Consider the following 27,117-nt stretch of genomic DNA (forward strand, 5'->3'; position numbering starts at 1 on the left):
AAATTAGTTTTAAACACTCGTTTAACAGTGTTTAAAGTTTTTCGTGGCAGTACAGTAAAGACCGCGAGTTTTATTTTCCTTGCCTCCTTAATTAGCCGCTCCACTCCTAAGCCTACAGAACCCACTAATTATTATGAATAGCATCTCACGACAAAGTTTACCTTTTTGCCGCACCAATTTGAAGACAGGACAAATGGATCCTTGAAATGTTGCTGTCCAAATAGCTAGTGGCAGTTAAAGGGAAAAACTCGTGTTTCTTTAGTTAATAAAATTAGGTAACGACCAACGCACGGGAAGCGGTCACGCTTGTTCGTTTTGACGTTTATTTCATTTTGGGGAATTGATCGATTGGTTAATTATACATTGTAGATGTAGGTACAGCTATTAGACACTTAACGACGACCGAATGGCGTAGTGGTTAGTGACCCTGACTACTGAGCCGAAGGTCCCGGTTTCGATTCCCGGCTGAGGCAGATATTTGTTTAAAAACAGATATTTGTACTCGGGTCTTGGGTGTTGATATTCACATTTAGTATCTATCTATCTATGTATTTGTGTAGATATATCAGCTGTTCGACACCCATAACACAGGTTCTGCCTAGCTTGGGGTCGGATGGCCGTGTGTGAGATGTCCCCACATATTATTACATATTATTAAGGGCAATGAAAAGGTTCCAGTGACAATCGCACCACATTACGGTTGAACGGAATAGGCTAGCTTATGATATAATAGGCTAACTTCATTTAACAGCGCTACAGAATATTACAAACTATAAGTATCGTTTTCAAATGTTTTAAAGAGATTGTTTAATTTCATTCTTTGAGTGAACTTTTTTCATTGCTATCGAGTGTAGTCTTCTTACCGTGTATACATGTAGTCCAGTCAATAAATGAGTCAAAGTTAGGTGTAGAGTGCGTGAACAGGTAACTAAGCGATTCCTTCAGAAACTTGTTCAGGGGGCTTAGGTTGTTAACAATTAGATTAGATCATTTTAGGAACTTAATTTCATTAGTTGAAAATATTTCTCTCCGATGCACCGTTTTTGAGATATAAGCAAAAAACCAAAAATTCGTACCTTTGTCCCCCCCTCCTCCCCCCGCTCATCACCTAGGAGTCAGGACTTTTGGTATGTTAACAATAGGGCAGGCAATACCGCAATACCGGTATTGAGTAATACCGGGATCCCGGACAAAATCAACGCTTTTTTCAATACCGGTATTGAAAGTTAATACCGGTTTTGAAATAATACCGGAATCGGACATTTTTTAGGCTATAAATCACGCGATTAAGACATAGTTATCCTTGTGCTCCTATATACTATGAAAGTGCACTTGTTTTCAACCGTTACATGCGGTTTTTGGCCTTTGGAAACCTACTTGTTGTCTATGCGTTCTAAAATTTTTACTCTAATACTCAATTCTCGTAAAAAATATTACATTATACAGAATTTGATTGCTTTTTCTTGTTGTATTTTGCCCTATACGACCTTTAAACAAAATATATGCCATTTATAACAAGGAAGTCTAATACCGGTATTAATACCGGGATCCCGGTATTGAGTTCTAATACCGGAACTCAATACCGGTATTGAAAATATTACCGGTATTGCATGCCCTAGTTAACAACCTAAGCCCCCTGAACAAGTTTCTGAAGGAATCGCTTAGTTACCTGCTCACGCACTCTACACCTCATTCCTTGACTGGACTAATGTGACAAACCAGACAAACACGCACATATAGAGCTGGTCTAGGGTTGCTCACCATGGTAAAAGGAATAGCAGAAAGATTATAAATAAATAAATAAATATGTGGGGACATCTCACACACGGCCATCCGACCCCAAGCTAGGCAGAACCTGTGTTATGGGTGTCGGACAGCTGATATATCTACACAAATACATAGATAGATAGATACTAAATATAAATATCAACACCCAAGACCCGAGTACAAATATCTGTCTTTAAACAAATATCTGCCCCAGCCGGGAATCGAACCCGGGACCTTCGGCTCAGTAGTCAGGGTCACTAACCACTACGCCATTCGGTCGTCAAGGATTGGCAGTCAGTTTGGTATCGGTCCCTGACTGCCCAGGGTTTGCCAGACTTACCTATATCGGAACAGAAGGGAAGGATTTTTTTAAATCTAAAAGTCTAGTCAAGTCTAGTCGTATTATGAGGTTGAGTACTTATTACAATACGCTGGTCATGATCATCATCATCAACCCGTAATTATCCACTGCTGGACAATTGGACATAGCCTTAGATATTATTATGAAAGAATCACCACAGCTAGACTGTGTTTGTTAATTCTCAAAACGCCTGCCTTAGAGCTATTGGCAACAAATAACCACAGTGTTACAGTTAGAAACGTAGTTTTATTTCATAAAAAATACAAAGCACTAAATTCCTGTTCTGCTTTTAGAGATATATGAGTAGGTACTTATTATTACTCTTTGGACGGAAAAACAACAAAAAAACTTGAATTACGGACAAAAGTACAGGTTTTCAACATAAAGACAGCAGTGTAACTTAACTTTCTTGAGCATTGAGCCTTCTCAAGCTAGTCACATCCATGCCATAGATTTTGAATGTAACTGGTGGTTCAACTGGCTCTTCAAAACGCACTGTTGTGGTCTGAAAAAAACAACATAGTCACAGATATAACTTACCATCCATACCATACATAATAATCAAAATCATAAGTCACATCTGTCGAAGAACCGATAACCGATGGGGTAAACGTGTTCTGGAGTGGAGGCCGCGACTAGGCAAACGTAGTGTGGGACGCCCTCCGGCTAGTTGGGGTGATGACTTGCGAAAGGTGGCTGGTTATGATTGGATGCGGAAAGCTAAAGATCGCATCCAGTGGCGTGCTTTGGGAGAGGCCTACGTCCAGCAGTGGACTGCTAAAGGCTGATGATGATGATACATAATTATAATAATAATCATGTCCTCCTAGCCATTTATTCCGACCACAGCGGCCAATCTCATTGAGATCAGCCATCTAAGCAGGAGTAGATTATAGTGTCCAAGTGTGTGCGTAACACACAGGACCACTCTGTTCCATCACTCCCATAACCCAATGGGATGGATTGACCGACACGACTGGAGAGAGCTAGGCGCAGAACCGACTGCTTTACATTCCCATCCGACAGCATAGATCGTTCAACTGATTCGGACATAAGGTGATCACCCTTCTATGTACTAATCAAACAATTTGGAAACACAAATTGATGGTTCCACCCGGGAATCGAACCTGGGATATCTGGGTCATGAAGCAGAGCTTCTACCACTAGTACACAGCAGAGGCAGTTAAAAAAGACATATAAGACAGTATAAGGCCAATACCTCTTTGATTGATTCTCTGGCTTTCCCTTCTGTTGATAACCGAGGTTTCCCTTCTGCTGATAATCTAGGTTTTCCTTCTTCTGTTAATATAGGTTTTCCTTCTGCTGATAATCTAGGTTTTCCTTCTGCTGATAATCTAGGTTTTCCTTCTTCTGTTAATATAGTTTTTCCTTCTGCTGATAATCTAGGTTTTCCTTCTGCTGATAATCTAGGTTTTCCTTCTGCTGATAATCTAGGTTTTCCTTCTGCTGATAATCTAGGTTTTCCTTCTTCTGATATTATAGGTTTTCCTTCAGCTGATAGTCTGGGTTTCTCTTCTGTCGACTCCATGGCTTTCCCTTCTGTTGATAATCTTGGTTTCTCTTCTACCGATTCTATGGCTTTTTCTTCTGCCGATTGCTGAGTATCAGGTTCCACAGTTTCCTGAAAGATTTATACATTTAATAACATCTGAATTGCTAAAGTTTCAATAAATTACGATTCTAGGAATTGATTTTTAAGAAAATTAACGATAAGGCCACCAATAATACTGTTTATGCTGTGGGTTTCTTTTGTAATTTATATGTATCTATCAATATCCTTTGAAGTGTCTATATACTTATATAAATGTTAAATTACCTTCACTTCTGCTTTCAAACCTTTTGGTTTCGTACCCGGATCAATATTTGACGCAAGATTTTCCACCAGGCATGAAATCTGAAAATCATGATTTATTTCAATTGACGTAAGATAGTTGGTTAGTTGTTACGTTAAAATAATGATGTAACTATAAATTTGCACAGTAACCTGATCTTAATTTAAAAATAATTTTCTAGCTGGCTGGAGGGCTAGCATGGGGCGCAAAACGCGCACATAAAGACATGACAAAAGATTGAAGAAAACATTGCGCTCACTCAAATCGCGCAGCCCCAAGAGCGAGCCCGACGGAGATCTTTTGTCACGTTTTGACGTGTGTTTCTTGCGCCCCGTGCTAACCTAGCTGGACCTGGCGCTGGCTGATTGCGGAACGCTCTGAAACCGAGTATTGTGGCAATCCGTTCGAGAGGCCTATGTCCAGTTGTTGTTGTTGTTGTTCCTATGGCACCCCAGAGGTGCAAGTCTGTCCAGTATGCCTATCATAAGTGCTGTCAACACAAGTCGCTAGCGTAATTCGATAGCATTTTGTATAACATCTTGGTCAGCGCCCCTGTCGGTAACCTTAGTAACTAATAAGACGCATACAAATTCCAGTAACTTTTGTACCGAATTTGTATTGACTTAAGTCGACAACACTGGTGATCTAGGTACTGTAGTGGTCACATTGCTGAACTTCAATAGGAGAGGGTACCCAAAGAAGATGAAGATGATAATACTAACAGACGGATACATAGACAGACAGACCCTGCTTTCCTTACGATGTTTTCCATCACGATAAGGGCGATGGCATACATAATACTAACAGACGGATACATAGACAGACATGCTCCGCTTTCATCACAATGTTTTCCTTCACCACGGTACGAGCGATGGCATACATAATATCACATAATACTAACAGACGGATACATAGAGAAACAGGCTCTGCTTTCCTCACGATGTTTTCCATCACGGTAAGAGCGATGGTAATGATGGTATACATAATACTAACAGACGGATACAAAGACACACATGCCCTGACACATCTAGAATCTAGATGTGCAGGTTTCCTCACAATGTTTTCCATCACGGTCAGAGCGATGGTATTCTTACACAATACTAACAGACGGATATAGACACACAGCCCCTGACACATCTAGAGTCTAGATGTGCAGGTTTCTTCAAGATGCTTCTCTTTCGTTCACGATAAGAGTGATGGTATACACAATACTAACAGAAGGATACATGGACAGACAGGCGCGGCCGCGGCCGGCGCACGGGGGCGCCACGGCGCGGCCGTAGCGGTCGCGGTCGTCCGGGTCGAACATGAAGTAGCCTGGGTGAGGAAGGAACTTGTAGTTATTTATATACACCATTGTACACTATTTTAAGTGTCATCATAGCACTAAATTCCATAACGTATTCAATAGACTTGACTATCATCACATCTCACCATAAGATATAGGTAGATAGTAATAAGTAACTAGTATATAAGGTAATCGGAAGTTAATTAAAGAGGAAGAGATTTAACGTGGAGGAAAGTGTTTAGGTATTTATTTTATCTCTCCCGGTAGCGCCACGATACAGATATCGCATATGTAAGTGCAATATTTGAATAGATGGCTCTGGAGAGTCTTGTCCCTGTTCTTCTCTTAGAATATAAGAGCTCTATTTATTTCCGAATGGGGATTAGTTTATAGATTCTAGAATGGGGCGTAGTCTTACATAACTTTCATCAAGAATACTTATTCAGGGTATTGCAAAAATGGTATACATATTAACTAAGTTTAGTTCTACGAGGTTTGGAAGTGCGCGAAAAATGTCTTACCATGAGGTGTTCTGAACAGCGCTACGGCTGTTTCTCCAGTGCCAGTCACAAGGACACCTAGCTCCTCTTCCCTGAAGAATTCTGTCACCTGTTTGAAAACCATAATCTTTATAAAGTTATCATTGTTACTCACAGTAGCTATATCTGCAAAATCCGATCATACGCTATGAACATAAAGATTTAAAACTGAAAACTCCCTTCATATAAAAGGGTCAATGAATTGCGTATGGTTTTGCATCCGATTTTATCACATGAATCATGATCAAAGTATTTTATCAGTTTAGCAGAAGGATGTGGGTAAGGCTTAGTGACATTTTGCTCCCCGTGATAGAGACCTGTGTACTGTGGACGATTGTTGCCTGATACTGCTCAATCACTTGTACTGTTACCTTCTCCATCAGATCAGCCTCCACGGTGCCCTGCTGGCGTGGCTGGTACACCACCACGCGACACACGCAGTTGCCCGGAGTGTAGAACTTGCGGAGAACCTGTCGGGAAATGTAGAAAAATATGATGATTGAGAAATGTGTCATAGGTATGATTTCTTGTAGTCTTTGAAATAGGTGCATAATGAGCGATTTTAGAATAGAATAGAATACTACTTTACATATACAGGGTGTTGCAAAAAGGGTATACTAAGCCGAAACCCACATGTGCAGCAAGTTATATTATATACGTAAGCAAAAGACTTGATAACAAATTTAGTTATCTACAATTACTATTTATTCATTACATATTTTCTATATTTTTGTCACATCCGGCGCAGATCGTCTAACAATAAATACATTCATGCAATATTAATACTATGGTGGGTGCTCTGTCATCCACTGAGTACGACCCTGTGTCTCTTGCTGGTTAGCTGCACACCTTTACAACATTATCAAACTAAAATAGGTAATTTTTCTTCAAAACAATATATTTTAAGTAGTTTTTTTTTTTGCTCACAATTTATGTAATTCGGCACCCTTGGAACAATTAAATGGGAGGTAACTGAAAATCAGCGGTTTGCTCCTGGAGTAAACATCCACGCTGAGTTACTTCACCCTTTTGGTCCGCTTCAACACACAACCTGCTAAGTACAAACCTGTCTTTATCATAGCTACTATTTACCTAGTTATAAGTACAAATGTGTATATCTGTAATTGTGATTTGTTGTGTATGTAAGAAAGTGGATCAAATAAACGCTTTATCTATCTATCTATCTATCTATATCTAAGCCCGAAACTGAAATCAGAATTTGAAAATTCGCGAAAAAAAATTTTCATGTTCCATAGAAACTTTGTTGGTCACGTGACTTTTAGTAAGTATGGAAAAAAAATTTTTTTTTCGCGAATTTCCAAATTCTGATTTCAGTTTCGGGCTTAGATATAACACATGCTGCACATGTAGGTTTCGGCTTAGTATACCAATTTTGCAACACCCTGTATACATATGCACTCACGACTGTAATCCCCGAAGGGGTAGTCAGAGGTGGCTCACAAGCGAGCCACCCACTTTTCGCAGCACATTTGTACTCACGTGATAGGTTGCGAACCATATCGCCGTTTTGGGATAAGTACAATGCACTTAGGACACACCTCTAGAATCTAGATGTGCAGGTTTCCTCGCGATGTTTTCATCATCGTAAGAGCACGTGGTATTATTGTACTTAAACTCCTTAATTCTCGTCCTCGCCCTCTCTCTCGTCCTCACCCTCATCCTCGCCCTCGCCCTCGCCCTCGCTCTTACCCTCGCCCTTTCCCGTACCTGTTCAACAGCCAGCAGCTTGCCAGCAGGTCGGAAGTGCAGGTAGCTGTCCTGGTACAGCTGGTCGCCGCCGTCCAGCACCTGGTCCGTGGTCTGCGTGCGCCACGAGCAAATGTGTAGCACCCGGGACATGGCCACCGCCATTATGCACATGGTCGCCCTTTACCTTGCCCTCGCATTTGCGCACGCCCTCGACTTTGCCCTAGCCCTCGCCCTAGACCTCACCCTCGCCCTCGCCTTCGCTCTTGCTCTAGTCCTCGCCCTCGGCCTCGGCCTCGCCCTCATCGTTGCTATCGCTTTCGTCCTCACCTAAAATCTCACCCTCGCCCTTGTCATAGTTTTCGCCCTAGCCCTCGCCCTCCTCCTCGGTCTTGTTCTCGCCCTCGCACTCAAATCGCCCTCGCCCTTCGCCCTCAATCTCACCCTCGCCCTTTGCCCTCGCTCTCACTCTCGCCCTACCATCAGCCTCACCTGTTCAACAGCCAGCAGCTTGCCAGCAGGTCGGAAGTGCAGGTAGCTGTCCTGGTACAGCTGGTCCCCGCCGTCCAGCACCTGGTCCGTGGTCTGCGTGCGCCACGAGCAAATGTGTAGGACGCGGGACATGGCCACCGCCATTATGCACATGGGGATCGCCTGGTGGGGAGAGTGTGGAAGATTTGATAACGATCGAGGTTAGGCTCATACTCAGGGGTTACAGTTCTCTGAGGAAGATTTTTATTAAAAAGGGGGGGGGGGGGGTGCAACAGTGGTGTACTCAGATTCAGGGGTTCTCTTTGATTCTACGTGACGATACTGTCAGTGCCTGCACCTGGCTCTCTCGAATGGAACCTTTGAGCATTTCATTTCATTACATTACCGCGCTGCTCCACGGGGGGTTAGTAGATGTGTGGGTGGAAAACCCACGATGTTTTCCTACTATTACAATTATTACCATTATTGAAACTCTATGAAAACTATCAAATCATTGTCGGTCATGTGACTTTTTAGTATTTATGCGAAGAAATTTTTCTCCAGCTCACCTGATACCCTCTAGACCCTCGACTGTACCGCTTGCACCTCATCGAGTGTTGAGACGAGAGGTACTTAGTGCAATCCCTCAGCACCAGCCATCCGTTACTGTTGCGTTGACCTGTAAATACGCAGATTAGATAAATGATTGCACGCACTGAAGGAAATGGTGGCTTCTCTTTTTGGACGGTTTGTCAGCATATAAGACTTCTAGCAAGAAACCTGTAGGGCCATGCACTAAATGACGTCACCATTACAAGTATCAAAGGAGACCCAAACTAAAGTTCGTCGTCGGTTCAGCAGGCTTCCTTTCTATCCTGCACTTACAATTGGCAGACGATAGCATCATGAGGTTTGATGGCCATGCAAAATTGTCATTATATAAGCCTCTCTTTCACCCTGGTTGTATGGAATATACAGCTTTCAGCAACAAATGCGTAGATGTTTCAAATCAAATCAAATATTGTTTATTTCTTTAACAAACTTATAATTAGTTACATACAAGGTTGGAACCACCTAGTAAGCATAAAAATACTTGTGACAGGTAGCCCCGCTCTTTTCATAGCATCCATAGTTATTTACCCTTAAACATAGCATCCTCTCTGTCCCTGGCAGCGGTGGCCCGTTCCACGTCACGACACGTGAGTTCTCCAGGCGGATGTTTACGGTCACGCTCGTCCGCTCTACGAGGCTTTCCATCAACGCCGACCTGGTGTTGACGGCAAGAATGTGAATGAGATTAGAATTATTTGTTAAATACCTCATTACACAAATAAATATAGCATATTATGATGATGACGGCCGAATGGCGTAGTGGTTAGTGACCCTGACTGCTGAGCCGAAGGTCCCGGGTTCGATTCCCGGCTGGGGCAGATATTTGTTTAAACACAGATATTTGTTCTCGGGTCTTGGCTGTTGATATTTATAATTAGTATCTATCTATCTATGTATTTGTGTAAATATATCAGCTGTCCGACACCCATAACACAGGTTTGGCCTAGCTTGGGGTTGGATGGCCGTGTGTGAGATGTCCCCACATATTATTATTATATTATTATTATTATGATGATGATGATGTTTTCCAAGCCGATACGGCTACGGCGACTGCTAAAGGAGATTTAGGCTTCGTTGGTCCGTATGTGGCTTATGTAAGCTGTAACTTTAGGTGGGTTGGACATTAACCAGCATATCTATATATATTCTAAAAGGGAATTAAAAAATCTACAACTTCTTTCCTATTTATTTTTTTCATTTATGAATTGGTTTAGACAATATGAAGCAATGTTTATGAATGTTTTGACATGAATAATTTTTCCTTGTAAATTTCAACTTTTTCCGAGGGTATAGCTCGAAAACGGTTAGGAATTAGAAAAATACATATAATATAAAAGTTTTAGATAATTTTAAGAGCTCCATTTCATTAGTTGAAAATATTTCTGTCCGATGCACCGTTTTCGAGATATAAGCTAAAAACCAAAAATTCGTACCTTTATCCCCCCCTCCTTCCCCCCGCTCATCACCTAGGAGTCAGGACTTTTGGTTATGTTAACAACCTAAGCCCTCTGAACAAGTTTCTGAAGGAATCGCTTAGTTACCTGCTCACGCACTCTACACCTCATTTTGAGTCATTTATTGACTGGACTATTTGGTATATTTTGCAATAAAAGAATAAATAAATAAATAAAACGAGTAGAAAAGTGCAAAAGATATAAATATGAAAGAAGAAATAACAAAATACAGAATATTAGTCACTTGAAAATTAACTGTGAATTATCTGTGTTATTGTTCTTCTTGGATGTTTTTATTGGCTCAAAATCACATGTTTCCAGGGCCGTTAAACCTTATTTTAAACAAATATATATTTTAGATGTTTCTTCTTTGAGTTCATGAAACACGAATAAGGGCCAAATTCACGGGTTACATCGAAATCAAAGTTTCATTAAACTATGATTTCATTAAACACGATTACCGATTTCATCTAAATGCGTTTAGAGTAACCTGAAATTCATCGGTTTAATTATAATCTCGTTTATGTAACCCGTGTTTCAGCCACATGCAGGCGAGCCGGCAACATTGAAATGCGTTTAGTACTTGCGTCGCGCCGTGCATACTTTTTGCTTTTTTGATTTTGAGCAATGGAATAACGAAACGTTTTGACACATTATAAAATAAAAAAATAATACATAATATATGCCGTTGTCAGTTAGTTTATATTTTTCCTAATTCCCTCACCTTACTGGTAGCTGAAACCAGGAAACTGCCGTCCTTGGGTTGTTTGACCGGCTGCTCACCCCCGTGGAAACCCTTCATGGGCTTCACCTCTATGATGAGGGCATAGAGTGTAAATTCCCTCTTGAATCGCTCTTCGGTCGAGTAGTTTTGGAGGTATCTGTGGTATTGCATGTAGGTTTAAATATTCGGCCGCGCCATATTGTAAAGTAATGCATTTCACTATCTTTAAGTACAAATAATACAATAAGTTAATATGGGCCCTGAAATGATGTACCTATTGTAACATGGAGACTTTGGAGACCCTAAAATTTAATGAAAGTTTAGTCGTGCTTATTTTCAATCTACTTCTTTATTGACAATAACTAAAAAAACTTACGCAAATGCCATTAGTTTTGGAGAAGAAAAGGACAGTACGCAAGCTGCAACATCGTCCTATCAACAAAATACAAGACCAACTGTAATAACCAATCAATTTACAAGCTTACTTATTATTATGAAAGCACGTGTTAGCCAGGAAATGGGATATTCTTCAAAGACTTTTCATATTGATCCTTGTACTTGAGTCCCAGAAAATCTCATTGTTCCAGAAAACCACAGTCAAAGATTTGATGTTGTACAAAAATCTACAAAAAACCACTAACCTCTTCCTTCCTCAACCCAGTAGGCCCGCAGGCGTGGGGCTCCATCATGTAGAAGTTGGGCAGCCCCTCGGTGCGCCACACCGCCACGCCGAGCGGGCTCGACCAGAGGACGCCGTGGGTGTAGGACTCGAAGAAGGATGTTAGCACCGCCCTGTATGGAATGAAAATAGCAGAAATCAAAGATCAAGAAAATACGTGGATGGGCCGCAATGGAAAAGGAAAACAATGATTGGGAGTTAAGAAAGGAACGATGATGGTAGAAATCAAGCTTATAAGTTTTTTGTGCTAAATTAAATAGCCAAGACTCGGCCAGAGTATGCCGTGGGTGTAGGTCTCGAAGAAGGATATTAGCACCGCTCTGAAAGGAATGAAGAGGGAATGAAGTTTTCTGGGACAGGGTGGAAGACCAAGACCAGAAAACAAAGTTGACTTAATATTAATTCAGTTAAAAGATCATTGACAAAAAAAAATAGATCTATGATGTTGGTTTTAATAAAATCTAATAATGAAAATAAGAACGGTAGAAAAATAATAGAAATTGAAGATCAAGAAAAGACAGACGTCGCGTCGGATGGATTGCATGGATGAAATTACTCTACGAAGATGCCAGAGAAAAAAGTGACATGCATGTGGTTCTTGTAAATATCATTATTGTTTTCTAATGGTCTTACCCAAGTCCCGGGACCGAAGGTTGGTTGTTGACCAGTTTCCCAGTGTGTATTTCATGAAGATCATAGCGGATGTAGTTTACACCTATTATGAACCGTTTCAGCACCTAAAATAAACATATTTGAATTTTAAAACTGTAATATTTTAAAAATAAATACGCTTATTTATAGTCTTAATATACTTAGATAGATCCTAATTAAAGGTTAATTAATTATAATGATGACAGATTTGACGATCGAAATGGAAAAAATCGAAATATAATACAAATGCACTTACAACACAAATAAACAAGAACAAAAATACAAAAATCTAAATATAAAGAGACGACCTTACTGCTCAAAAGCAATTCTACCAAACAACCTTTTAGAAACATTTACCTGAAGAGGCAGCAACACATCTTCACCCGGCCGGAACTCGTATCCCAGGTTCCCCACAGACGCCACAAACAGCTGGTCGGCTATGCTCATGACTTCGTCCACAGTCAGGCGCGTCCACAGTGCAGCCTGGCGTATCTTGGACATGCAGGCTGCGACGATGGCTCCACAGGCAGATTGGAGGAGGGTGTCGTGCGCGAATCTGTTCGGAAAAGTATGATGATGTTTGTGACAAAAAAGTGTGTGTAAAATTAGGAAACTGAAATGGTGAGCAACCTTTATGTTTATCAAAACTCCCTTAGTCATCCCTTTTCGGATTAGTATACAATACACCCTTTTTCCAACACTCTAGATATAGATAGGTTCCAATTGAAGACTACGAATAGCAAACATAATCGTACCAAAAAACAATCTTAGGCTTTATTGTGTAGCATGTCTAATGCAACTTATGCTTAGGAAAAAATAATAAGTGAGAGTTGAGAGTAAAGAGGAAGAAATAGTACTCACTTCACAAGATCCATAGGAGGTGACCCTCTCAAGATAGTACGCCCTCGTCCAATCTCCACAAATCCAGTGAGCACCTTCCATTCGTAAGCGTCGTCAGGCACCGTGCCTCCTATAGGTACTATGTCGGGAATCTTGTTGTATTCCCAGAAGACTTTCACGGCTTGGATTGTGAAACTGTAATAAATCAAAAATATAGTCATTACACTTTGTTTTGTTATAATATTGGCATCTTGATATGCATAGTGGATATCAGCGTATGCAAATTGTCTTATATACAAACTTTCTGACCAAAATATACCAAAAAATATATTGCAATCATACATACACAAATTTAGGACGTGGATTTGCGAAAACCAGAACATCTCGTAAAGTGGTATTTATGTTTATCGGTTGTAGGTTAAGTAATTTCTATATTACTTACAACAACATACGTTTATTTGGATGACATTATTATTCGTGATTATCCTATTAGATATTCCATTTTAACAGCTTTGCACATACACATAAACACTAACTTGTTATTTCCAGGACGCTTCAGGTCTTCAATGTTTGCTTCATAGGTTTCAGCTAACTCATCGATAGTTGAGAAAAGCTGTTATGAATCAATGTTAAAGAAAGTTAATATTAACAAATACAGCAAAACAACTCTATTTTGTTAGTTATTCGAAGATAAGTGACCATCTATCGGTATCATACGCATCGGACCAAATGGTCGTCAATGCCGATGAAGTGGACGCACTTGTGTGAATTTCTTTACAAAGATTACTAAATGCGATGCGTCCGTTGCTGAAAGGTGGACGCTTACCTTTAAACGAAGTTAACTCTATCTTTTGTCGTGTTCAGTCAGTATACTGTCTGCAGGAGAGCAATAGATTTAATTTCGTTTAAACGTTTGGTGCAAGTCACCCTAAGTAAAAACTGGAATTTAAGATGTAGCAAAAATACATTCTCACCACTAATCCACCAGCACCGCACCGCCCGGAGACGTCCTCCCACGGGGCCCGATCGCGTGGGCGTCCCACATGCAGTACGCCTCGCCCTCGTCCGACTTCCATATACCGATGCAGTAGTTCTTGCAGCAGAGGACACCTATGCTCGCGCCCTCTTTAATTTATCTCACTAAGAGTGACTTGTACCAAATTGAAACCTTGAATATTCATTCAAGGTAAGCGTCCTATCAGACCAAACGGTATTTTCATAAATGTCGGCAATGCCGATGAGGTGATGCAATTAACTAAATTTCTATACAAAGATTGCTGTATGTGATGCGTCCGTTACCGAAAGGTGGATGCTTACCTTTAAATGAAGTTTATTCTATTTTTTGTCATGTTCAGTCAGTATACTGTCTAAACAGGAGAGCAATCGATTTAATTTCGTTTAAACGTTTGGTGCAAATTACCCTAAATAAAAACTTGAATTAAACAAATTCTCACCACTAGACCCCCAGCACCGCCCGGAGACGTCCTCCCACGGGGCCCGATCGCGTGGGCGTCCCACATGCAGTACGCCTCGCCCTCGTCCGACTTCCAGATGCCGATGCAGTAGTTCTTGCAACAGAGGACGCCGGCGTGGTTCTTGTAACGAAAGATAATATTGGTTTTGGTAATCTAAATCATGATTGGGCTACTTTGAATATTGTTTTGGAAGATGACATCTTATGTTAGAAGAAACGATCGATTGTTCTACATCCTTTGATAGGTTATGGAGCTATATGCCACAACTTGTGAGAGGTGATTTTATGTAGGTACAAATAATAAGATATTTTAGGTAGAAGATTTTTTCAAAATAATGTATGTATGTAGGTACTAGTATTGTAATGATTGGGGTTCTTAAATGATACAAGTGGATATAGCAGTCACTCCAATGGTATATATTACTAAAGCCTTAACCTAACGAAACCGACATTTACCCGGAGTAAACCTATATCTAATTAAAACTAACCTTAATCTAACTTAATTCCTAAAACCTATTAATTGCCGTTCAATACACCATTTAAAATGATGAGCAAATAAAATAATGCTTGTAAGGCAAAAATAAAAAACAAAAAGAATTGACTTCCGCGGGACTCGAACTCCCGATCGAAGACCCACAGTCCGAGCTTCCACCGACTAGGCTGTTATGCTGATAAGTGATCGTGTGAAAATGTCCAACAGTATATACGGCCAAGTCTTCCTTAATAGATCCGTAAATAATATCTCCGTGTATAATAAGGGCGTTTCCTTAGGCTGTAAATAGATAAACAAGGACTAAGCACCAAGTTACGGTAGTACATTGGATGATAAACATTTGTATTAAGCTAAGTCTACTACAAGGATGCTTAAGAACTTACCCCTATTATTCCGGAAGATGCACAAAAACTACAATTCAACCACAACACGCAGAGTTGATTAAACTTAAATCTCATCAATCTTACACCAAAGATGTCGATAATGTTACAATTTCTCACAAACTGACTAACTAGTCGTACCTTTGCACTGGTCGACCAGAAGTACCCTCATACATTTTATTTGGCATACCGCCGCTAATGAAATGTGAAGCTAATAGCCATTTACGATACCAGTAACGCCATCTGTTGGTCAGTAGCACGAAACAACACTCATCACATATCCCCTCTCCTCAAAAGAATCCAACCTGGATTCATCCTAGACGCTTCAAGTCCGAGGAATGCCACTTTCCTACATCTTTACCTCTTAAGTTTTTAAGCTTGTACACGTCTGCTGAGATTTTTTCAGTAATGACTGCTTTTTCAAATTTAGGGGACAGTTTAGCCATAAAGTTTTTATTTGCATTTGACAAATGTTTGGTACGCTTCCAAACGATTTCTCCTACGCGATATTCACAAACCCTACGCCTTTTATCATAATATTGTTTATTTGTTTCATATGATTTCTTTAACCTAGTATTCACATCATCAAATATCTCCTTTCTTAGTTTAATTTTGTCTTCAATGGAATCTCTGTTAAAATCAATTGGATTACTGGAGTCAAAATGGCTAGATTTCGTGCCATGGACGGATGTTTCTCGTCCAAATACTAAGTAAGCTGGTGTCTTACCAGTTACCTCATGTACCGCTGTTCTTAATGCGTGCCCGATGTGTGGAATGTAATGGTCCCATTCCTTGTGATTGTCATTGATGTACGAAGCGATAGCTGTACCTATTACTCTGTTTACTCTTTCCGTTGGATTTGCTTGAGGATGGTAATATGGTGTGAACCAAAGTTCTACTCCATATGTATTTGCCAAATCTTTAAATTCATTTGAAGTAAACTGTTTCCCGTTATCACAAATAATAACCTTAGGTGTGCCGTATATTAAGAATATTTGTTCTTCCAAGATTTTTGTTATTAACGATGTTTTACCATTCCTAAGTGGAAATAACAAGGAAAACTTACTAAACCAGCAAGAAAACACCAGAAGCATAGTGTTACCATGCTTTGACCGAGGAAAAGGACCCATCAAATCAACTGATAACATTTGGAATGGTTCCGTTACCTCTCTATGTAATCCTAACTTTCCCGATGGCGGAAGCTGAGAGACCTTATGTTTGGCACACACTTGACATTTCCTGACATAATCTTTTACGTCCTGTATTAATGATGGCCAGTAGTAATGTTGTCGAGTCCTGTTTATCGATTTCTTCATTCCGAGATGTCCGGAAGTTGGATCGTCATGACATTCCTTTAAAACTTGGTTGCGGAGCTTCTCTGGAATAACAAGTTTCCAGCTGTAATTTTCGTCCGGGAATTGTTTCAATGGCAGATATTTCCACAACTGCTGTTGATTTATTTCCCAATCAGATGAAGCGCTGCCTTCGCTGATGCCCTTTTCGATTGATTTATACCAATCGTCTTTATCAGAGGGTGTGATCTCGATGACGCTTATTTCTTCAGGCAATGCCCTAGAAAGTGCGTCCGGAACAATGTTATCCTTTCCCTTTCGATGTGTGACTTCATAATCGAATTGTTGGAGACACATGGCCCATCTGGCCAATCGCCCATGGGGATCTTTATTTTTGTGTAACCACTGAAGAGCACTATGGTCCGTGATAACTTTAAAGTGACTGCCCTCTACGTATGGCCGAAACTGCTCAATGGCATGGAGGACACTCAGGAGCTCTCTTTCCGAGGCAGAGTATTTGCACTCCCTGTCAGTCAACTTGCGACTGGTGTAGGCTATAGGCATCTCTGTCCCGTCAAAAGCTTGAATGAGTACCGCTCCGACCCCATAATTTGATGCATCGCACTGTATCGAGAATTCTTTACTGTAGTCAGGAACTTTAAGTACCGGCGTTGACGTTAATGCCGTTTTTAAGTCCATGAACGCTTTCTCAGCTTCATTCGTCCAAGTTACGGTCTTCCCTTTTTTACCTCCTTTTGTCATGTCATGAAGTGGTGCGGCTACCATGGCAAAGTTCGGAACAAAACGCCGATACCAGCTTGCGAGCCCAATGAATCTTTTTAGTTCTGTAAATGTCGATGGCTTTGGGTAGTTTAGTATGGCGCCTACTTTATCCGGATCTGTCCTTAATCCATCTTTATCCACGATGTACCCTAAGTATTTCAACGATGACCGAGCAAATTGACATTTCTCCATGTTGACTGTTAGTCCCGCCATTTTTAATTGCTCCAGCACCCACTTCAATGAAGCTATGTGGCTCTCAAAATCGCTATCCACCAGGACGATATCATCCAGATACGAAAATACCTTGCCCTCGAATTGTGGCGGGAACAGCCTGTCCATCAGACGTTGCTGGGTTTGTGATGCATTGCAGAGACCGAAGGGCATGACCTTAAACTGATAAAGTCCTTTTCCTGCCAAGCCAAATGCCGTTTTCTGCTTGCTCTCCTCCTCTAACGGAACTTGCCAAAATGCTGATTTTAAATCGATTGTTGACAGATATTGCGCATTTTTTAAGCTATCTAAGATAACTGAAACTCTTGGCAAAGGGTAAGAATCTTTTTTTGTTACTTTATTTAATTGTCTACTGTCTAAGCATAATCGATTTTTCCCTGTTGATTTCTTTACCAAGAGTACTGGAGATCGCCAAGAGCTGTGTGAGGGTTCTACAACATCCATTTCAATCATGTCCTGTATTTCTTGTTCCAATTCCTTCATAATTGGTGGGGAAATGGGTACTGGCGTTGATTTACTGGTAAGTGGTCTCCAGTGTCTATTCTATGCTCCAGTAAATGAGTCCTGCCTAGACCTGTGCCTATTTCAGTTTTCATTTCTTGAATCAATGACTCAAGAACTACTTGTTGATTAGGCAACAACGACTCACGAGGGACAATAGAAGTTCGGATGTCGATTTCTGAGATTTCTACGTCTGAGTTCAAAATCGCATTGGAGGTTATGTTTCGTTTTGTGTCAATGCACAAGTCGAAAGCACCGAAGAAGTTCATTCCGAGGATGATGTCATGATTTAATTGACTCATGATGTAAAATGTAATTACTTTATATGAGTTATTAAATTGGACGGGCAAGTAAACGATTGAGTTAATTTCATGACAGGTGCCATCAGCGGTTGAAATTTTTTCATTTGCGACTATGTGAGTGTAAAATCCGAAATATTTTAGTTTTTCGTAAAAGTTTTTTGAAATAACAGAGGCCGTGGCACCAGAATCCAGTAAACCTACAAAATTTTGCCCTAAGATTGTTATTTTACCGTAATAACGTTGATCGCTTTTACTGACATGGAAACTGCAGAGTTCTTTCTTATTGAAAAAATCAGATATGGTTTTAAGCCAGCTCTGCCATTCATAATCGTTTACCTTTCTTACGGAAGACGACTGGCAGGCTTGTCTTCCGCTCTTTCGTTTCCCGCTTGTGAAACATTCAAGCACGGGCAATTTTTTGATGTCACCCCGAATTTACCGCATCGAAAGCAAAATAACCTTTGTTGCGGCTGATTACACTCCCTAAAGATGTGACCTGAAGATCTACAACTCCAACATTTCATAGTGTTGGCTTTTGCTAATATGCTGGACTGCTGAATAGTGTTATGCCCCATGACGTTAATGTCATGACTATTATGTCCACTATGTTCTACATTACCTACCTGCCCTTTAAAAGCTAGATCTGGCTCAAGGGAGCCATGACTCAATATGGGTTCTTTAAACCTATCACAATTTAGCTTGGTGTTTTCAAGCACACGGAGTACCTGAACCAGGTCAGAAACAGACTTAAAATGTTCCCTGCAGATGGCTTGCTGAAAATACGGCTGAACATTTTTTTGTAAAATTGCAAGTTTTTGATATTCCTGGAGCTTGGTCGGTAATCTGTTGAACATGTTTTGCATTATTGCCACGTATATGAGGACACTTTCAGTCTTAGCCTGAGTTCTATTTTTTATTTCATCAAGTAACTCCTCCTGATAAAATGGTTTTTGGAATGTTACTAATAAAAGATCTACTAACTCATTCCAACTTGACACAATATCTCGATTGGCACGATACCAAATTAGGGCTTCATCCTCAAAAAAATCAATTGCATATCTGTATAAATCATCATCATCAGCATTACGAGCATCCTTTAGTTCCTCGATTCTTTCGAGAAAGGCGTTAATGCTTGGATTGCTGCCCCCATTAAATTTGACACTCCAGTCCTTTATTGGTACTAGTTTACGTTTTGTGGTTTCTTTTTCAACTGTAGAAGTACGCATAAAATTTCCTTGTCTTTCTATCTTTTTTTGATTACTGTTTGTTTGGCTATTATTACAAGATGGAGACGGTTTCTGATCAATATTATGAATAATGCTTAGAGCTCCCTCTCCAAGTGACTTATGTAGGATTTCTTTTACTTCATCAGATATTTCCTCCTGGCCTTCAATGTCATCAGAACTTTGTAAGTCTGCTAGAGATTGCATAAGTTCCCGAATGTTGCTGCGTACTATGGCATGACGGTCTATTAAAATTTCTTCAGAAGGAACGATGAACCCTACCCGATTGCTCAAGTGTTCAATCCGAGTTCGGATGCGTTTCAAATTATATGCATCCGGACTATCGCGAATTTCATTAACGGCGGCTTTTAACGCCCGGTGTTTACTTTCACAGATTTCGATTTCCTCCAATGGCCTCTCTACACAATTAGTAGGCACTTTCAATTTTATGGAAGATGTTCCACAAGACTCTTGGTAAATTATTTCTTTTAATATTTTTCTCATCGGTGCGCAAGTTTTTACATCGTAAATGCCCCTACAGGCTAGCTCAAACTCTAACTCATCTTTCAATAGTTGGTTGGGATCCATGGCCGAACGTACTTTATATTAATTCAAAAAAACTAAAGACCCAAAATTACTTTTTCTTTAAAAATTGGCGGATTATTACACAAAAAAAATATATTTTGCAATTTGACTCTAGTCGAAAGCGATAGCAAATAAAGTGAATTATTGTAAATAAACTTTACAATCTTAATTCAAATGAATAGAGTAAGCATACAAAATAATAAACAATAAAAATACCACCTTATATTGTAACAACCAATTGAAGGGACTGCTACCTAAAAAACAAACATTAACCCGTTGGGCGCCATTGTAATGATTGGGGTTCTTAAATGATACAAGTGGATATAGCAGTCACTCCAATGGTATATATTACTAAAGCCTTAACCTAACGAAACCGACATTTACCCGGAGTAAACCTATATCTAATTAAAACTAACCTTAATCTAACTTAATTCCTAAAACCTATTAATTGCCGTTCAATACACCATTTAAAATGATGAGCAAATAAAATAATGCTTGTAAGGCAAAAATAAAAAACAAAAAGAATTGACTTCCGCGGGACTCGAACTCTCGATCGAAGACCCACAGTCCGAGCTTCCACCGACTAGGCTGTTATGCTGATAAGTGATTGTGTGAAAATGTCCAACAGTATATACGGCCAAGTCTTCCTTAATAGATCCGTAAATAATATCTCCGTGTATAATAAGGGCGTTTCCTTAGGCTGTAAATAAATAAACAAGGACTAAGCACCAAGTTACGGTAGTACATTGGATGATAAACATTTGTATTAAGCTAAGTCTACTACAAGGATGCTTAAGAACTTACCCCTATTATTCCGGAAGATGCACAAAAACTACAATTCAACCACAACACGCAGAGTTGATTAAACTTAAATCTCATCAATCTTACACCAAAGATGTCGATAATGTTACAATTTCTCACAAACTGACTAACTAGTCGTACCTTTGCACTGGTCGACCAGAAGTACCCTCATACATTTTATTTGGCATACCGCCGCTAATGAAATGTGAAGCTAATGACCATTTACGATACCAGTAACGCCATCTGTTGGTCAGTAGCACGAAACAACACTCATCACAGTATGTAGGTATAAGAATAACTCAAAAGACTTATTCATTGTCAGCCAATTCAAAACTAATTCAATAACTCAAAAGACTAATTCATTATTGTTCAATGTTCATGGGTTACTTTGATAGTTCGTATTGTTTATCAAAGCTAGTTTATAAAGTATCTTTTGGTATGTTTCGCTATTGTATTATATTCTACTTCTACCTCTAAATATGTACGTTTAATATTATTATGTACAATCAAAAAGACTACTTCTCCTCTATTACATACGTTTTCAAAGAATTCCGTGATTCCTCGTTTTATGTTCAGTATGTCGCCCGTTTCACCCGCCTTGTAGTCGCCGTGCACTGTTATTGGATCCACCTCTAGCCGTACCTGAATTATAATTAATTAGTCAAAGGTTTATCCTACTAATACACTCACGAGCAATGATAAAGTTCCACCTGCCATTGACGTTCCATATTATTATGACATGACAAGAAAATTTTCGTTGCTTGTGAGAGTATTATAAACGCAAAAGTTTGTAACAATGAGATTTTTTTCCTTTTTATGGTTAAACGGCTGGAGCAATGTTGATGAGATACTGGATGTAGGGAGCTGAGCTGACATCCTAGGGTTATACCACTTTTATCTCGGTATAATCAAAAGAAAAGCCATTTGAAGCCAAGCGAAACATGCGGGCAACAGCTAGTGAGATAAGCACAATAATTGGCAAACTGCCACAATGGAAACTAAGCAATATTTATAAAACTAAACCAAGTTTTTTTTGGGTGCCCCCTAGTCCCCTACCTAACTATCTAGTTATCGATGGGCATTTACATAAACATATTTATGTAGGTACGTACACTGAAGTTGGTAACATGGAACTCCGTGACCACTTCATCGGCCGTCAGGTGCGGGGGATTCTTCGCGTTCGGCAGAGACATCGTGTACAACCTGTCACCGTATTTCAAGATGGCATCGATCAAAGATGGCTTCCAGTACTTGTACGGCTCTATGCTGTCCACTACGATGCCCATTATCGCGTTTGCTGCGTCCTGTTGTGGAGAAAATATAGTTATGGTTCGTGTTATTTTTAACATCTTCAAGGAATGATTTTCGGTTACTTTTGGGGTGTACGATTGTACATGCAGAGTACGTACGTATGGGCAGAGAAATCTAACCCCTCTCAGAAGTATTTTTACTATGAGAGGGGGGTCAGGTTTCTCTGCACCTGACCGTACCAGCGCATCCTGCGCAGTCAACGACTGACATTTATCTGAATGGCCAATCCTTTCACCACTGTGACAAACCATGGCTTTGTGTTTGTCACAGAAACGTTCTTTTATCAGATATATAGTCCGATAGAGAAGCCCTAAAACATCCTGATTTTTTTACTAGGGCACGGGCAGCGCCATAGATGCACTACTATCTTTAGTACCTACCCATGGCTATATTTTAATATAATCAGACATTCCAGGAATTACCTTATGAAAAGATGATATTGATACAAAGGTAACCTCCTGGTCAATATCACGTACCTGGTGGTCCCTATTCGGGTGGTCCAGGAAGTAGTGTTCATTCTGGGCGATCTTCCCTCTAGCTGATGCGACCGAGCGCCCTGTCCGCGTGAAGTACTTGCCTATCGTCTCTTCAGGCAGTTCGGGTACTAGGCTGTCTTCCACTGCTGGAGGATGAAAGTAGAATAGAGTAGAATATGTGTTTTTCATCATCATCATAACCCATCACGTCCCAACTTCTGGGGCTCCTCGGGTCTCCTTCCAATGAAGGGAGAGTTTTAGGTCTGACCATCACGCTGGCCTAGTATGGGTTGGTAGATGTCTTTTTGTTGTTACATTCTCTGATTCATTCATTCATTGATTTCCACCTCACCATCATCCTCACAACGAGTAAACTCTTACTCAAAAATTGCCTGAACTGGTTCGAAAATATAATGAACTCTTGAACGACTGCCGTCATTTACAACTTAATCACATCTACATACTTCTACGACAACATAAATGGGTTAAACAAAATAGAAATTCTAACCAGTTTCCTCTTCCTCTTTCTTCTCCTCAACATCATTGCCTACTCTCGAAGGCGCATTGCGTCGGTCCTTCAGCACCGATGTCAGTTCATTGGTGATCGTCACTGGGTACAACTTGTATGGCGCTTTCGTCTGCACCGGAGTCAGCGGGCCTTGCATCGCTGAGTTGGAGTAAGGTGGAAATTATTATTTCATGTTTATTGTTGTCGCTATCGTCATCATCGTTATTGTCTCCATCATCATAATTATGATTATCTTCATCATTATCATCAGCTAAAAATTATTGCCCATTGGACACACGCTTCTTTCAAAGAGAAGCTTTTGTCTAATGATCTATAAAGGAACTCTTTGTCTTCGCTTCTCCTTATTCTACCTACCTTCCACTTTACAATAATTACCAATTATCTTCACAAATCTCACCAAGTTTGTCCAAAAACTCTCCTGGGCTCGCGTAGACCATCAGCAGCGCGACAGAGTCTGGAGGCACCGGCTGGTCTTCTCCCGGCTTCTCTTCACCCTCTAGAAAATATTATATTTATTTTACTGGGTGTTGCAAAAGCCAAAAAGGGGCGGTGATTCAGCTCGTATTTGCGGAGAAGTTTTGTTATAAAACTTCTGGAAATTTGGAATAGAAATACCTATTGCCTGGAGCGGTGGTAGCTCAGTCGGTTAAGCGCCCGCTTCTCAATCAAGAGATGCGGGTTCGAATCCCGGCTCTGACATGTACCAATGAGTTCTTTTAACTTAAGTACAATGTATACCATAGCTCTTACGGTGAAGGAAAACATCGTGAGGAAACCTGCATATCTAGATTTAGCACATCTAGATATGTGAACCCACCAACCCGCAGTGGACCAGCGTGGTGGGTAATGGTCCAAGCTTAGGAAGGCAGTTTAGACCTTGGGGATATGCACAAAGGTTCCACTCGAGAGAGCCAGGTGCAGGTACTTACACCCCCACAAAGAATAGAATAGAATAGAATACCTATTAATTTCCATAAGTTCACGTGACTTTTTCGCTAATTTTCAAAATTTGGAAATATAGTCGTCGATTTACTATATTATTTTTTCGACACTCTTCTTTCTCCCGGGTGCTTCGCTTCTATTTAAAAGGTACTTATTACTGTGGCAATCCCAGACTTAAAACCTAATATAACACCTATTGGGTTTGGAAACGGGTAGGTAACAAACTATGACCCTCTTTACAAGTTTCTATTACGACCACCAAAACTTTCATTTCCTCACCTCCCAAAGCATCGTCATCATCACCGAAGTCATCATCGTACCCTTCAGCACCGGCTTCTCCAGGCATCTCGTCTCGCAGACGCTGGAGACGCAGCTCATCACCTGACGATTTAATAATAATTATGATCATCATCATCATCAGCCCTCCATTGTCTCCATTTCTGAACGCCAGCCCTTTCGGCCGTGTGCCTGCCTACTAGGGTTTACAGTGGAGTGTGAATAAATAACTTATTGTACTGCAGATAGTAATCAATAGACTCTAGAAAACTATTACTTGTGTAAGTTGTGTACCTAACATGTTTAAAACAAGGATGTCATATTTGAATGTATTCATGGGATTATGTATAAATGGGACTCTTTTACCTTTCTTAATTCTAGCAGTGGTCAGCATTCCATTGTTGATATGAGGGGCTGCATCAAACACCACCACCTAGAATGAAATATTAAGTTCATACTACAGGATCAGTGAAATTAGGGGTGCACGAAACGAGCATACTCAAGCTGCTACGTATGAACACTGCAAAAGGCGAAAAAAATAAATAGTGCAGCTGTGCATTTAAAGTTTAGAGGATATATTACAAATTTAATGACTTCGAAACACAAGATTTTAGACTCTTTTTGTCAGTAAAAAAGTCAAAATTTGCTTAACACAACGTAATTTGTAAACCCATTTCAAAGTGATAAAAAGCTCTATGAATTCTAGAGGTAGGTACCTAAGTATTTTTTAAGCATTGAGGCAAAGCTACCAAAACTAAGACCAACCTTGCCACCAGCGTTCATCCAAACCCCAAGTTGATGGTAGTCTCCGACCAACAGATGCACCGTCGTGGGCTTAGTGGTGTCGTTCCACACCACCTCCAGAGCTTCTTTGATATCTGTTGATATTGGATAATTAGATAGGTACTCTGTTTCTGCTTCTCTATTCTCAGAAGTTCAATTAACCGTTCAACTACTTAATAATTGACTAACTGAAACCTTATGTCCTAATAGCCAAAAAAGTTTAGGGATAGAGAAAATAACAATAGTGTTTTTCATACGTTTCATTGGCTTTTCACCAACTTCTTTTTCTTCTTCAGCTCCCTCGTTCATTTCTTTCTCTTCATCTTCATCCTCATCCTCATCACCACCTTCCTAAATTGTAAAAATATCAATGAATAACCACTGACCACCTGACCGATACAAAAGCGTAAATTATGTTCATTAAAATATGACCAGCAAAATTTGGTAGTAAGCTAAAGCTAGATCCACGATTCATAAAATAAAGTTAAAAAAGCACAGTGGTTGGCTTAAAACGTTCTTCTCCTCTTTGAGTGAAGGAGCCATTGTGAAATGATGGTAGGCCCTCGAACAATGAACTAAAAAATAATTAACTTTTTACGTTGAATAAAGATAAAGATAAAGATAAAAACTCTTTATTCGGTGTAAATTATATTCTATTCTATTCTACATACCCCGCCAGTCTCGCTCGGTATCCGCAGTGGCAGTGTGATGGGCTCTCCAAGCTCTATTGAGAAGGTGTTGGCTCCCATCTCGAACTTCTCGCTCAAGTCATCCACGTTGATGTCCTTGCGTCCCGTCTTCTTCATGTGGTGCAGGTAGTAGTCCGCACCGGCATCTAGGATATAGGTTAGTTATTTTTAAGAAAATTTATTAATGGTGAATCTTTGAACATGGGAAGTCAATCGAGATTAGACAAAACCTAAGTTTCTATTCAAACAGAAAATGTGTTTTATAAACTGAACAGGATATAAACGATGTTCTGAAATAAGATTTGTGACTCATTACGACGTGAATGTAAATAAAGATTTTAGTAAGGTTGAAAGTATAAAAATAGTAGATTCTTCAAGCTGCGTACACACCGGGCCAACGAACGGCCAACGAAGGATATTTATCTAATCTGTGTACCAACCTTTTGATAAAGCTGCGTACACACCGGGCCAACGAAGGCCAACGAACGAGTTTCATTGGCCTTCGTTGGTTCAATCTGGACGGCTTAGCGAATGCCATTAATCGTTTGCTAGCGTTGGCTCCGCATGTTAGTTGGAGTTCGTTAATACGTCCAAATACAATTAGTGCTCGAACGAACGTTCGTTGGCACTGGATTCCGGTTCTTTTTTTCTTTCATTCGCAATTTAATCATGGACGACGACGACATCAATATTAATAAAAACATCGACATATTAATAAAAACATTTTGTCGTTGCTCCATTCTTTGTTTTTCTCCATGATTTGGCGGGAAATATCCAAGTAATTAGGGATCAAATTGGACGTCTACACGCTACGCCCACTTGCTTCAACTGAGCGTTCGTTCGTTGGCCTTCGGCGACCGTCCAAACAGGGTTCGTTCAAATAGACCGATTTCTTTGATGTTGCCGCCACGCTTCGGATCGCCGGCACACGCCAACGAGCAATCGTTGGCATTCGCTAAGCCGTCCAGATTGAACCAACGAAGGCCAATGAAACTCGTTCGTTGGCCTTCGTTGGCCCGGTGTGTACGCAGCTTTATCAAAAGGTTGGTACACAGATTAGATGTGATTCGCTAACTTGAACACAAAGGTGTGCCAGGCAT

The 27,117-nt window shown here is 40.2% G+C and overlaps 1 protein-coding gene across 1 annotated transcript in view; it reads right to left on the bottom strand.

The window, feature by feature from the left end:
* Positions 1–2,354: 2,354 nt before the first annotated feature.
* The window catches only part of LOC105391105, a 61,786-nt gene continuing 37,023 nt past the window's right edge, over positions 2,355–27,117 (bottom strand). Inside the window, exons 27-53 of the mRNA XM_048631905.1 lie at positions 26,000–26,163; positions 25,586–25,679; positions 25,311–25,423; positions 24,912–24,978; positions 24,549–24,650; positions 23,725–23,823; positions 23,307–23,465; positions 22,799–22,944; positions 22,124–22,315; positions 21,549–21,653; positions 14,401–14,541; positions 13,483–13,559; positions 12,968–13,141; positions 12,464–12,662; positions 12,089–12,192; positions 11,418–11,568; positions 11,153–11,208; positions 10,777–10,933; positions 9,127–9,253; positions 8,556–8,665; positions 8,008–8,169; positions 6,180–6,278; positions 5,791–5,878; positions 5,198–5,298; positions 3,966–4,043; positions 3,348–3,770; positions 2,355–2,633 (exon numbers count right to left, since the gene is read on the bottom strand). Coding sequence (XP_048487862.1) covers positions 2,529–2,633; positions 3,348–3,770; positions 3,966–4,043; positions 5,198–5,298; positions 5,791–5,878; positions 6,180–6,278; positions 8,008–8,169; positions 8,556–8,665; positions 9,127–9,253; positions 10,777–10,933; positions 11,153–11,208; positions 11,418–11,568; positions 12,089–12,192; positions 12,464–12,662; positions 12,968–13,141; positions 13,483–13,559; positions 14,401–14,541; positions 21,549–21,653; positions 22,124–22,315; positions 22,799–22,944; positions 23,307–23,465; positions 23,725–23,823; positions 24,549–24,650; positions 24,912–24,978; positions 25,311–25,423; positions 25,586–25,679; positions 26,000–26,163 — 3,593 coding nt within the window. The 3' untranslated portion in view covers positions 2,355–2,528. The remainder of the gene's footprint in view (positions 2,634–3,347; positions 3,771–3,965; positions 4,044–5,197; positions 5,299–5,790; positions 5,879–6,179; positions 6,279–8,007; positions 8,170–8,555; positions 8,666–9,126; positions 9,254–10,776; positions 10,934–11,152; positions 11,209–11,417; positions 11,569–12,088; positions 12,193–12,463; positions 12,663–12,967; positions 13,142–13,482; positions 13,560–14,400; positions 14,542–21,548; positions 21,654–22,123; positions 22,316–22,798; positions 22,945–23,306; positions 23,466–23,724; positions 23,824–24,548; positions 24,651–24,911; positions 24,979–25,310; positions 25,424–25,585; positions 25,680–25,999; positions 26,164–27,117) is intronic.

This window comes from Plutella xylostella, chromosome 30 (genome assembly GCF_932276165.1).
Source record: "Plutella xylostella chromosome 30, ilPluXylo3.1, whole genome shotgun sequence".
Taxonomy (NCBI): Eukaryota; Metazoa; Arthropoda; class Insecta; order Lepidoptera; family Plutellidae; genus Plutella; species Plutella xylostella.